This window comes from Bombina bombina, chromosome 9 (assembly GCF_027579735.1).
Source record: "Bombina bombina isolate aBomBom1 chromosome 9, aBomBom1.pri, whole genome shotgun sequence".
In the NCBI taxonomy this organism is placed as follows: domain Eukaryota; kingdom Metazoa; phylum Chordata; class Amphibia; order Anura; family Bombinatoridae; genus Bombina; species Bombina bombina.
Genome location: NC_069507.1, coordinates 12543560 through 12558048, shown reverse-complemented (window position 1 = coordinate 12558048; position 14489 = coordinate 12543560). Strand labels below are relative to the sequence as shown.

The following is a 14489-nucleotide window of genomic DNA, read 5'->3' as shown; positions in this document are numbered from 1 at the left end:
ACTAGCAGTGTAATGAGAATGATACACCCCCCTGCTCTGTACTAGCAGTGTAATGAGAATGATACACCACTCCTGCTCTGTACTAGCAGTGTAATGAGAACGATACACCTCCTACTCTGTACTAGCAGTGTAATGAGAATGATACACCCCTCCTGCTCTGTACTAGCAGTGTGATGAGAAAGATACACCCCCTGCTCTGTACTAGCAGTGTAATGAGAATGATACACCCCTCCTGCTCTGTACTAGCAGTGTGATGAGAAAGATACACCCCCTACTCTGTACTAGCAGTGTAATGAGAATGATACACCCCTCCTGCTCTGTACTAGCAGTGTGATGAGAAAGATACACCCCCTGCTCTGTCCTAGCAGCGTAATGAGAACGATACACCTCCTGCTCTGTACTAGCAGTGTGATGAGAAAGATACACCCCCTGCTCTGTACTAGCAGTGTAATGAGAATGATACACCCCCCTGCTCTGTACTAGCAGTGTAATGAGAATGATACAGCCCTCCTGCTCTGTACTAGCAGTGTAATGAGAATGATACAGCCGTCCTGCTCTGTACTAGCAGTGTAATGAGAATGATACACCCCCCTGCTCTGTACTAGCAGTGTAATGAGAATGATACACCCCCATGCTCTGTACTAGCAGTGTAATGAGAATGATACACCCCCCTGCTCTGTACTAGCAGTGTAATGAGAATGATACAGCCCTCCTGCTCTGTACTAGCAGTGTGATGAGAAAGATACACCTCCTGCTCTGTACTAGCAGTGTAATGAGAATGATACACCCCCCTGCTCTGTACTAGCAGTGTAATGAGAATGATACACCCCCCTGCTCTGTACTAGCAGTGTAATGAGAATGATACAGCCCTCCTGCTCTGTACTAGCAGTATAATGAGAATGATACACCCCCCTGCTCTGTACTAGCAGTGTAATGAGAATGATACACACACCCTGCTCTGTACTAGCAGTGTAATGAGAATGATACACCTGCCCTGCTCTGTACTAGCAGCATAATAAAAACAATATATTTGCACAATACTTATCAGCCACTGACACTTGGTGAAAACATTTTATTGTCATTTCGTTAATAAAGTGGCAAAAATATGGTTATAAAATTATAGTAAAAAATGCCAATATTATTCCATTTGAGACAAAATGTGGCACCTCTGTGATTTCTCTTATAATAAAATACCAATTGTGCTTATTACACAGCATGCTGCATAGTGATGGGCTCACTGTGCAGCTTTTCCCATGTGTTTCAAATATCAAATGGAACATTCAAATGTCAGAATGTCATGAAAAAAACATAACTCAGCTCTTCAACAGCATAAATATCTTTTTTGTACAGCACAGGGCCCTGAGCTCCCGTACAGCAGCCAGAAGCACTGCTGCAACGCTGAAGAGACGTCTGGGCAGAGCTGTAGTAGTTCAGAGAGGGACTGCAGGAGTGGGGTCTGTTCTAAATACAATGGGCAATATACAGTGAAGAATGGGGGGTTTGTGAGGTGCTGTGGTGCAAGCGCTACATAAATGGGGTTCTGGGGACCTATGTGCTCTACTAGGGGATGGGAGGGTGATGTATTAAGGTACAGAATTGGGGTTCAGGGGAGATGTTTGGGGACTGGGTGTACCAGTGGTTGGGAACATTGTGTATTGGGGCTATATTTTGGGATCCAGAAGAAGTGACCAGTGCTCTATATACCGTTGGGGCAGCTGCATTAGACAGATGACAATATCACAGAGAGGGGGGGGTGGGAGCTAAAGTCTTCAGTATTGCACGGCTAGATGCATATAAAATATAGTATTTACACTTGCAGGTTGCTAAAGCTACATAAATAAAAAGTATATATAAAAAAAAAATAAAGTTGACTGTAAATTACAGACTGGGGAGCCAAGCTGGCACTGACATAAGACCCAGGCACACATGCCCACGAGGTCACAGAATAAACCCTTCCCCAGCTGCGCAGTGTACAAATGACGTTATCACATTACAGACAATACTTCACAGGACATACAGGAGTAATTAATCAGTTAAAACAGCAGTTTGACTTTTATAAAAAAAATATTATTTCTAGCAAATAAATGCACAAAGACTGTGAATAAAATATCAGTATAGTCAGTATTTTCATGAAGCAAATAATAGTCACAATTAAAACGTGTTTCACAATCCAGCCCGGTATAGCCAATGAGCACACTCTGGCAGTGAAGAGGTTAAGTGGGGGCCTGATTTAATACCTCCATGAGAGGCACACGGGCAGAAGCATTTAATTGTACAAATAATTATATCATTCATTATAGTTTGTAGACAACATGGTTTCCTAACAACACTTGCTGAAGGCCTCTGAGAACAGGGATACTACAAGTTCCATATATCATATAGGTACAGTATTTGGTCCTTGCTATAGTCACGCCGTACAGTATGCCATTACATTTGCGTCCATATTTGCAGACTGAGTTTAAATCGCAGAAACGCGTTGCGCAGCATCAGTCTCATAGTCCTAAGACAGTCACAAGTGAAATTGTTTCTGGTCATCGTGCAGATAAAGATCACTTTCGCATGTGAAGAGCGTCCTGAAACTTTGTGCTACTGTATTGCGCATGAAAACCTTTCTTGTTGATCGTGTCGTCTGTGTGAAATCGAATCATTAGAGAGTCTCCAGCCGAGAAAATCTCCTCCGGGGGCTGTAGGGTATCAGAGACATTTAGACGTATTTGTTACACACAAATGGAAAATAGCAGTAAATGCACTCTGTCACTAAATACACAATATGTGTTGTATTTGCACAGCATTCCATGGCTACACACCTTGAAAACTCTTGAGTCTCCTTTACTGCAGCTATCAATAATCAGAAGTAAATGAGTTTCTGCCCAGCTCTAAGCATTTACTGTGTAGCATGTCAACAGGGTCAAGCAAACTGCAGGATACTTAAGTATGCAGTAAGCACTCCAGCTTGTCTAGGTGAGTGGACATAAATAAACAAGAGCATATTGTATTGTTTAACTATACTTAAAGGACATCTAATTTGTTAGAACATGCCATTTTTTATTACTACTCAACAGCTACATTAACCCCCACAAAGGTGTTAAACACATAGAGTCCCTCTTGGGGGCAGTTACCAAGTTGAACTCAGCTGGTGGTTGTCAGGTTTGGGCAACGGCAGTTTCTCATCAGAAGCAGCATATAACGGGGACTTTATCTATGTGTTTAACTGCTTTGTCGGGGTTAAAACACATGGAGTTCTAAGGTGAGTAGTGTAAAAATGAAACACTCTTGCACAACAATGTACCTTTAATTAGACATTTAATGGTTATTGTTATGTAATGGTTGTTATGTTTTATGGATTGTGCTGCGGAACAGGAAGAGTTGCACAGATCCCGCTTGGCCTTAACTGCTCCCCCTACGCACTAATAACACCATAACGTCTTGTTAAAGGACAACTAAGCACACTAGAATTACACAATCAACAAAGAAATGCATAATAGACAGACAATGCAGAAGCACTTTATTTGAATTTCACATGAGAGTAGATTTTTTTTGGACAATTTTCAGTTAGTTCTATTTTCCTTCGCACTGTATCATGTGACAGCCATCGGGCCAATCACAAACTGCATATACGTATAACCTGTGAATCTTGCACATGCTCAGTAGGAGCTGGTGCCTCAGAAAGTGTGCAAATAAAGAGACTGTGCACATTTATATAATGGAAGTGAATTGGAAAGATGTATAAAATTGTGTAAGCCCCAAAAATAAGCAGCACCACCAGAACTCTTCAACAGATTTATTAGTGCAATCTGCACAATGTCACAGCCAGACCACAAAATAGCAACGTTTCGGAATCGGACCTTAATCATGCATGGTTACACCTGGAGTTAATACACCTTATATAACCTTACAAACCACACCCCCACAATACCCATTACCTGTAACGCACCTGAGAAATGCCATCTAGTGGTTACAAAAAATATTACAAACACAGAATATCCTTATAAATCAAGCAATACAGGATTTGTAATACATCAAGATTAGTACACATCAAGTTGATACACATTAAAATCATATATAATAGATGTAAATTTTCTAAGGCACATAACAATTATACATGATAATATCACAATACAGGCAGTCCCCGGGTTATGTACAAGATAGGGACTTTAGGTTTGTTCTTAAGTTGAATTTGTATGTAAGTTGGAACAGGCACTTTTTTTAGGTGAAACTCTAGCCAAACATTTTTGTTTTGTTTTGGATAGCATAGGATAAAGTTTGTTTTGCTATCTGTGCCCCTGTTCAGAAAATTTCACATCACTTTCTGTCCTTTTGACAATTGGATTTTCAGTATTTTGGATTATCCTGGAAAGAAGGATTGTCGATAAAGCTCTATTTTCTCTGTATGTAAGTACGAGTTGTACTTAAGTCGGATGTCTGTAACCCGAGGACTGCCTGTACTCAATATAGCAGGCACAGAGACCAGCATAGAGACCAGCCTAACTCCCTATTCACCCCCTTAGGGTGCATGGTATCTAACTTGCTGATCCAAAAGGCCTCTCTTATTTTTAAACTTTTAGTTCACCACCTCGTCTAAGATGTCCCACTTGTTCCAAGATCTGAAACCTAAGTTGTTTTAAATTGTGCCCAACAGACAAAAATGATTAGCCACAGGTGCATCTAGTTTTTTGGTTCTTATACTACTTTTGTGCTGATTTATGCGTTCACGGACAGACGGGGTGGTCTCGCCTACATATCCGATCCCACACGGGCACTTAATATAGTACACCGCAAAATCAGTGTGACAAGTGTAATGTCCCCTGATGTCAAATTTTTTACCCGTACTCAGATGACTAAATGAAGGGCATTTTGGGTATACTGATATGGAGGCTGCACGGATTACTACGTTGATCCGGGGCTCCAGAGAGTTTTTAAAATCCACACCTTCCCATTCAATCAGTAAGAAATTGGAATATTTGCAAAAGAAACATGTTGCATTTGAACTCCATGCTGTAACACTTGCTGAATACCATAGGGTTAAGCGTATCCCTAGAGGACATTGTATGAACACTCGCCCTACTCTGAGGAAAGAGACTGTTAAATATTGCCAGAAATTTGAGAGGGTGTTGAATAAGTGTTTGTTTGACCTGTTGGTTTTAACTGTGGAATACCTCCAGAGGATAATCGAAAATCAAAGTAACCAGATCGAGGCTATGAAAAAAAGAGTTGTCTGACAGTCTGTTGGCAGAAGATCTGGAAAAGCTTACCTCTACCCTGGAAACCCTGAGAGGGATTATTCAGGAATGGAAAAAGAAGAAATTTGCTTGGGATGAGGAAGACTATGGCCTCTAGTTATCAAGCAGTCAACCTCAAATACGCTGGAATTCCGCAGCGTATTTGTGGCGAGGCTGATTCGCCCAAGTTATCAAGCCCTACACACCGGCAAAAGTAGAATATAGTGAGTAAGCTTCGATCCGCCGGACTCAGTCCGACACAGATCGATTCTTAGGTCACTCCAGATGTTCCGAACACAAGTTCGGCACAATCTGACTACTTTTGCTAGTTATCAAAAAACTAGCAGGTACGCTCGGCACTTTTCCGGCCCAGCGTACCTGGTTTTCAATCCGCCGCCCTGGAGGTGGCGGATCCCATAGGAATCAATGGGAGTCTGACCATAGCAAAAGTTCATGTTCGCTGCTGCTCGACATCCCATTGATTCCTATGGGAAGTGTGTACACCTAACACCCTAACATGTACCCCGAGTCTAAACACCCCTAATCTGCCCCCCTACACCGCCGCCACCTACATTAACCATGCTAAACCCTAAACCGCTGCTCCCGGACCCCGCCGCAACTATAATAAATGTATTAACCCCTAAACCGCCACTCCCGGACCCCGCCGCCACCTATATTAAACTTATTAACCCCTAATCTGCCCCCTACACCGTCGCCACCTATAATACATTTATCACCCCCTATCCTGCCCCCCTACACCACCGCAACCTATAATAAAATTATTAACCCCTAAACCTAAGCCTAACACTAACCCTAACAACCCCCTATCTTAAATATTAATTAAATAAATCTAAATAAATATAACTCTTATTAAATTTATTATTCCTATTTAAAACTAAATACTTACCTATAAAATAAACCCTAATATAGCTACAATATTACTAATAATTATATTGTAGCTATTTTAGGATTTATTTTTATTTTACAGGCAAATTTAAATTTATTTTAACTAGGTACAATAGCTATTAAAATTAAATAGTTATTAACTATTTAATAGCTACCTAGATAAAATAAAGACAAATTTACCTGCAAAATAAAAACTAACCCAAGTTTCAGTTACACCTAACACTACACTATCATTAAATAAATTATTCCTATTTAAAACTAAATACTTACCTGTAAAATAAACCCTAAGATAGCTACAATGTAATTAATAATTACATTGTAGCTATCTTAGGATTTATATTTATTTTACAGGTAACTTTGTATTTATTTTAACTAGGTAGAATAGTTATTAAATAGTTATTAACTATTTAATAAATACCTCGCTAAAAGAAATACAAAATTACCGTAAAATAAATCCTAACCTAACTTACAATTAAACCTAACACTACACTATCATTAAATAAATTAAATTAATTAACTACAAGTAGCTACAATTAAATAAACTAACTAAAGTACAAAAAATAAAAACTAAGTTACAAAAAATAAAAAAATATTATAAGATTTTTAAGCTAATTACACCTAATCTAAGCCCCCTAATAAAATAACAAAGCCCCCCAAAATAAAAAATGCCGTACCCTATTCTAAATTACAAAAGTTAACAGCTCTATTACCTTACCAGCCTTTTGCGGGGCATGCCCTAAAGTATTCAGCTCTTTTGCATGTAAAAAAAAATATATAACCCCCCCCAACATTAAAAACCACCACCCACATACCCCTACTCTAACCCAAACCCCCCTTAAAAAAACCTAACAATAACCCCCTGAAGATTATCCTACCTTTAGCCGTCTTCAGCCAGCCGACCACCGATGGAACAGAAGAGGACATCCGCAGCGGCCGAAGTCATCATCCAAGGTGCGCTGAAGAGGTCTTCTATCCAATAGAAGTCTTAATCCATGCGGCGTCTTCAATCTTCATCCATCCAGAGCGGAGCGGAGCCTTCTTCAAAAGAGCCGACGCAGAGCCATCCTCTTCCAACCCGACGAATGGATATTCCTTTAAGTGACGTCATCCAAGATGACGTCCCTCGAATTCCAATTGGCTGATAGGATTTAAGGTAGGAAAAATCTGATTGGCTGATGCAATCAGCCAATCAAATTCAAGTTCAATCCGATTGGCTGATCCAATCAGATTGAGCTCGCATTCTATTGGCTGTTCCGATTAGCCAATAGAATGGGAGCTCAATCTGATTGGCTGATTGCATCAGCCAATCAGATTTTTCCTACCTTAATTCCGATTGGCTGATAGAATCCTATCAGCCAATAGGAATTCGAGGGACGCCATCTTGGATGCCGTCACTTAAAGGAATATCCATTCATCGGGTAGGCGTCGTTGGAAGAGGATGGCTCCGCGTTGGCTCGTTTGAAGAAGGCTCCGCTCTGGATGGATGAAGATTGAAGACGCCCGCATGGATGAAGACTTCTATCGGATGGAAGACCTCTTCAGCGCCCCTTGGATGATGACTTCGGCCGCTGCGGATGTCCTCTTCTGTTCCATCGGTGGTCGGCTGGCTGAAGACGGCTAAAGGTAGGATGATCTTCATGGGGTTATTGTTAGGTTTTTTTAAGGGGGGTTTGGGTGGGTTAGAGTAGGGGTATGTGGGTGGTGGGTTTTACATGCAAAAAAGCTGAATACTTTGGGGCATGCCCCGCAAAAGGCCCTTTCAAGAGCTGGTAAGGTAATAGAGCTGTTAACTTTTGTAATTTAGAATAGGGTAGGGCATTTTTTTATTTTGGGGGGCTTTGTTATTTTATTAGGGGGCTTAGATTAGGTGTAATTAGCTTAAAAATCTTGTAATATTTTTTTATTTTTTGTAACTTAGTTTTTTTTATATTTTTACTTTAGTTAGTTTATTTAATTGTATTTAATTGTAGCTACTTGTAGTTAATTAATTTAATTTATTTAATGATAGTGTAGTGTTAGGTTTAATTGTAACTTAGGTTAGGATTTATTTTACAGGTAATTATGTATTTCTTTTAGCTAGGTAGTTATTAAATAGTTAATAACTATTTAATAACTATTCTACCTAGTTAAAATAAATACAAAGTTACCTGTAAAATAAATATATATCGTAAGATAGCTACAATGTAATTATTAATTACATTGTAGCTATCTTAGGGTTTATTTTACAGGTAAGTATTTAGTTTTAAATAGGAATAATATATTTATTGATAGTGTAGTGTTAGGTGTAATTGAAACTTAGGTTAGTTTTTATTTTACAGGTAAATTTGTCTTTATTTTATCTAGGTAGCTATTAAATAGTTAATAACTATTTAATAGCTATTGTACCTAGTTAAAATAAATTTAAATTTGCCTGTAAAATAAAAATAAATCCTAAAATAGCTACAATATAATTATTAGTAATATTGTAGCTATATTAGGGTTTATTTTATAGGTAAGTAATTAGTTTTAAATAGGAATAATTAATTTAATAAGAGTTATATTTATTTAGATTTATTTAATTAATATTTAAGATAGGGGGGTGTTAGGGTTAGTGTTAGGCTTAAGGGTTAATAATTTTATTATAGGTTGCGGCGGTGTAGGGGGGGCAGGATAGGGGTTGATAAATGTATTATAGGTTGCTGCGGTGTAGGGGGGGCAGATTAGGCGTTAATAGGTATTATGTAGGTGGCGGCGGGGTCCGGGAGCGGCAGTTTAGGGGTTAAACAATTTATTTAGTTGCTGCGGGATCCGGGATCCGCAGGATAGGGGTTAATAAATTTATTATAGGTGGCGGCGGTATAGGGGGGCAGGATAGGGGTTAATAGGTATTATGTAGGTGGCGGCGGGGTCCGGGAGCAGCGGTTTAGGGGTTAATACATTTATTATAGTTGCGGCAGTTTAGGGGTCAATAACTTTATTTAGTTGCGGGGGGCTCCGGGGGTGCCGGTATAGGGGGTAGAACAGTGCAGTTTAGTGTGGGTGCTTAGAGGCAGCTTATCAATAAAGCTGTAATAAAAGCCGAAGAGCAGCGAGATCGGATGAGTGACAACTATCACAGTCCGCTGCTCATCGCCCCGTACTTGGTGTGCGGCTTTTTGACAGCTTTTTTGATAACTTTGGCGAGCGTATTCAGGTCCGCGGCGGCGATGTGAGGTCGAGCTTAGGCGAGCGTATTGGGGCCGGCGAAGGCAGGTAAGTAGACACGTTGATAACTAGAGGCCTATGTGTCCGGAACGGTGTATCGTTGGTCGGGAGACTCTATGGAATGCTCCGGTGGTACTTCCGGGGGCACTTTCGGCTACAGGTGCAGCGGCAGCAAGCCCTGATGAATCTCAGTAAGGTACAGCTCTCCAAGGATAAACTGTCCTTGTTGGATAAGGGGCTGTCTTTCTGCCCACAGCGATATGTTTGAAATGCATAAAGATCTGTACCGTTTCTTTAGATCTGTAAAACTAAAAAGTTTTTTTGCTAACATACCTGATTGTAATGTTAAATGTCAAACCTCAAATGTATCTGCGCTACAACAGGTGATAAATTTAAAAGCATTGGGTTTGTCTAACAAGAGCACTTTTACACCAATTCAAGTTAATGCAGGGGTGCAAACCTTTATCAAATTGGTAGAAAGGGATGTGATGGAATTGTGTAAGCATAGTTGTGAACATAATCACAGTAGGGGTGATAAGGGTGTTTTATCCAGGAATGAAAGAAGGGCCCTGATTGATCTGAAAAAGAACAAACAGCTGATTATCAAGGGGGCTGACAAGGGCGGTGCCATAGTGCTTTTGGATAAACAATATTATGTGGATGAGATTCTCACCCAATTATCCGATAATGAGGTTTATCAGAAACTGACCTATAACCCTTTCTTTAAGATAAATAAATTCTATGTTGTGTGCAGACAGCAGCTAAATATGGCATTATTGATAATGATACTATACATTTTTTGCTGAATGCAGAGGACATTACACCAGTCCTTTACACCCTCCCCAAGGTCCATAAAAGTGTCACAGCCCCTCCTGGATGCCCTATTGTGGCAGGGATAGGGTCTTTGTTACCCAAGATATCTATATATTTGGATAGGGCCTTGAGACTTTATATAAAATCAAGTTCTTATATTAAAGACACTGGGGAAATTGTTGAAATTACAAAAACATAATTTATGTAAGAATTTACCTGATAAATTCATTTCTTTCATATTGGCAAGAGTCCATGAGCTAGTGACGTATGGGATATACAATCCTACCAGGAGGGGCAAAGTTTCCCAAACCTCAAAATGCCTATAAATACACCCCTCACCACACCAACAATTCAGTTTAACGAATAGCCAAGTAGTGGGGTGATAAAGAAAGGAGTAAAAAGCATCAACAAAGGAATTTGGAAATAATTGTGCTTTATACAAAAAAAATCATAACCACCATAAAAAGGGTGGGCCTCATGGACTCTTGCCAATATGAAAGAAATTAATTTATCAGGTAAATTCTTACATAAATTAAGTTTTCTTTCATGTAATTGGCAAGAGTCCATGAGCTAGTGACGTATGGGATAACAATACCCAAGATGTGGCACTCCACGCAAGAGTCACTAGAGAGGGAGGGATAAAAATAAAAACAGCCATTTTTCGCTGAAAAATTAATCCACAACCCAAAATATAATTTTATTCTCATGAATGAAAAGAAAAAACTTAAAACATAAGCAGAAGAATCAAACTGAAACAGCTGCCTGAAAAACTGTTCTACAAAAAACTGCTTCCGAAGAAGCGAATACATCAAAATGGTAGAAATTAGTAAATGTATGCAAAGAAGACCAGGTTGCGGCTCTGCAAATCTGATCAAGCAAAGCTTCATTCTTAAAGGCCCACAAAGTGGAGACTGATCTAATAGAATGAGCTGTTTTTCTATGAGGCGGGGCTTGACCCAACCCCAAATAAGCTGAATGAAACAAAAGCTGTAACCATGAAGCCAAGGAAATGGCAGAGGCCTTCTGACCTTCCCTAGAACCAGAAAAGATAACAAATAGACTAGAAGTCTTCCTGAAATTTTAAGTAGCTTCAACGTAATATTTCAAACTCTTACCATATCCAAAGAATATAAGGATTTCTCCAAAGAATTCTTAGGATTAAGACACAAGAAAAGGACAACAAATCTTCGGTAAGAATTTAAATGAAGTCCTGATGAAAAATCAGAAAAGGAGATATACAAGAAAGAGCAGATAATTCAGAAACTCTTCTAGCAGAAGAGATGGCCAAAAGGAACAACACTTTCCAATAAAGTAGTTTAATGTCCAAAGAAAGCATAGGCTCAAATAGAGGCGCCTGAAACACCCTCAAAACCAAATTAAGACTCCAAGGAGGAGAAAATGAATTAATGACAGGCTTGATACAAACCAAAGCCTGTATAAAACAGTAAATATCAGGAAGCTTTAGCAATCTTTCTGTAAAATGAGAAAGAAAGAGAAGAGATTTGTCCCTCAAGGAACTTACAGACAAAAAACCTTATCCAAACCATCCTGAATAAACTGCAAAATTCTAGAAATTCTAAAAGAATGTCCAAATGAATTTATGAGAAGGACACCATGAAATATAAGTCTTCCAAACTCGATAATAAATCTTCCTAGAAACAGATTTATGAGCCTGTAACATAGTATTAATCACTGAGTCAGAGAAACTTCTAAGACTAAGCACTAGGCGTTCAATTTCCATACCTTCAAATTTAATGATTTGAAATCCTGATGGAAAAACAGACCTTGAGACACAAGATCTGACCTTAATGGAAGAGGCCAAGGTTGGCAACTGGACATCCAAACAAGATCCACATACCAAAACCTGTGAGGCCATGCTGGAGTTACCAGCAATACAAATGAATGTTCCATGATGATTAAGGATATCACTCTTGGAAAAAGAACTAGAGGCGGGAAAATATAAGCAGGTTGGCAACACCCAGGAAGTGTCAACGCATACACTGCTTTCGCCTGAAGAACCCTGGACCTGGACAGGTACCTGGGAAGTTTCTTGTTTAGATGAGAAAACACATCTGGTTAGAGAGACCACTCCCCCGGATGTAAAGTCTGATGGCTGAGATAATCCGCTTCCCAATTGTCTACACCTGGGATATGTACCACAGAAATTAGACAAGAGCTGTATTCCGCCCAAGAAAGTATTCAAGATAGTACTTTCATAGCTAGGAGACTGAGTCCCACCCTGATGATTGACATATGCCACAGCTTTGATATTGTCTGTCTGTGAACAAATGAACGGTTCTCTCTTCAACAGAAGCCAAGCCTGAAGAACCCTGAAAATTACACGGAGTTCCAAAATATTGATTGGTAATCTCCCCTCTTGAGATTTCCAAACCCCTTGTGCTGTCAGAGATCCCCAAACAGCTCCCCAACCTGTAAAGACTTGCATTTGTTGTGATCACAGTCCAGGTTGGACGAACCAAAGAGGCCCCTAGAACTATATGATGGTGATCTAACCACCAAGTTAGAGATAATCGAACATTGGGATTTAAGGATATTAATAGTGATATCTTTGCATAATCCCAGCACCATTGATTCAGCATACAAAGCTGGAGAGGTCTCACATGAAAACGAGCAAAGGGAAGTACGTTCAATGCTGCAGTCATGAAAACCTAAAACTTCCATGCACATAGCTACTGAAGGAAAAAATAGAGGCTGAAGGTTCCGAGAAACTGAAACCAATTTAAATTGTCTCTTGTCTGTTAAGACAGAATCATGGATATTGAATCTACCTGTAAACCTAAAAAGGTGACCCTTGTCTGAGGAATCAAGGAACTTTTTAGTAAATTGATCCTCCAACCATGTCTTATGAAGAAACAACAGTAGTTAATTTGTGTTAGATTCTGCAGAACTTAAAGACTGAGCAAGTACCAAGATATCGTCCAATAAGGAAACACCACAACACCTCACTCTCTGATAACAGAGAGTAGGACACCTAGAACCTAGAAAAGATTCCTAGAGCTGTCGCTAGGCCAAAAAGGAAGAGCAACAAATTGGTAATGCTTGTCTAAAAGAGAGAATCTCAGAAACTGATAGCAATCTGGATGAATCAGAATATAAAGATATGCATCCTGTAAGTCTATTGTGGGCACATAATGCCCTTGCTGAACAAAAGGCAGAATAGACCTTATAATCACCATTTTGAAAATACATATTGAGTCAAAATTTTTAGATCCAAAACTGGTCTGAATGAATCTTTTTCTTTGGGACAATGAATAGATTTGAATAAAACCAAAGACCCTGTTCCTGAAATGGAACTGGCACGATTACACCAGATAACTCCATGCCTGAAACACACTTCAGGAAAGTCTGAGCCTTTACTGGGTTTGATGGAATACGTGAGAGAGAAATCTTCTCACAAGCGGTCTTACCCTGAATCCCATTCTGTACCCCTGAGAGACAATATTCTGAACCCAATGATTTTGGACCGAATTGACCCAAACATCTTAGAAAAAATCTTAATCTGCCCCCTACCGGCTGAGCTGGAAAAGAGCCGCACCTTCATGCGGACTTGGGGGCTGGCTTTGATCTCTTAAATGGCTTGGATTTATTCCAATTTGAAGAAGGCTTCCAAATGGAAAAAGATTCCTTGGGGAAGAATAAGATTTATGTTCCTTATTTAAGAACAAAAACGGTAAGAAGCTTTAGATTTACCCTTAGATCCTAATCTTGAGGCAAAAAAACTCCCTTCCCCACAGTGACAGTTGAAATTATTGAATCCAACTGTGAACCAAATAATGTATTACCTTGGAAGAAAAGAAATAGCAATCTCGACTTAAAAGTCATATCAGCATTTCCAAGATTTAAGCCACAAATCTCTTCTAGCTAAAATAGCTAAAGACCTAGATTTAACGTCAATTTTGATAATATTAAAAAAATGGCATCACAAATGAAATTATTAGCATGTTGAATCAAGTTAACAATGCTAGACAAATCATGAACCAATACTTGTTGCGCTAAAGTTTCCAACCAAAAGGTTGAAACAGCTGCAACAACAGCCAAAGATATTGCAGGCCTAAGAAAAAGACCTGAAAATAAATAAACTTTCCTTAGATAAGATACAAGTTTCCTATCTAAAGGATCTTAAAATAAATACTATTTTCCATAAGAAAAGAAGTACGTTTAGCAAGAGTAGAGAGAACAAACCCCAACTGCTGGCAAAGGATACAATTTTTAAAACCTTAAAGAAGGAATAAAAGAAGTACCAGGCCTATTCCATTCCTTAGAAATCAAATCAGAAATAGCTTCAGGAACTGGAAAAACCTCTGGAACAACCACAGGAGATTTATAAACAGAATTTAAAAGTTTACT

The 14489-nt window shown here is 39.2% G+C and overlaps 1 protein-coding gene across 1 annotated transcript in view; it reads right to left on the bottom strand.

Annotated features, from left to right (window-relative positions):
* Window positions 1-1057: 1057 nt before the first annotated feature.
* TLL2 (tolloid like 2) overlaps window positions 1058-14489 on the bottom strand; it is a 610754-nt gene continuing 597322 nt past the window's right edge. Inside the window, exon 20 of the mRNA XM_053691878.1 lies at window positions 1058-2684. Within this exon, the coding sequence (XP_053547853.1) occupies window positions 2550-2684 (135 nt within the window). The 3' untranslated portion in view covers window positions 1058-2549. The remainder of the gene's footprint in view (window positions 2685-14489) is intronic.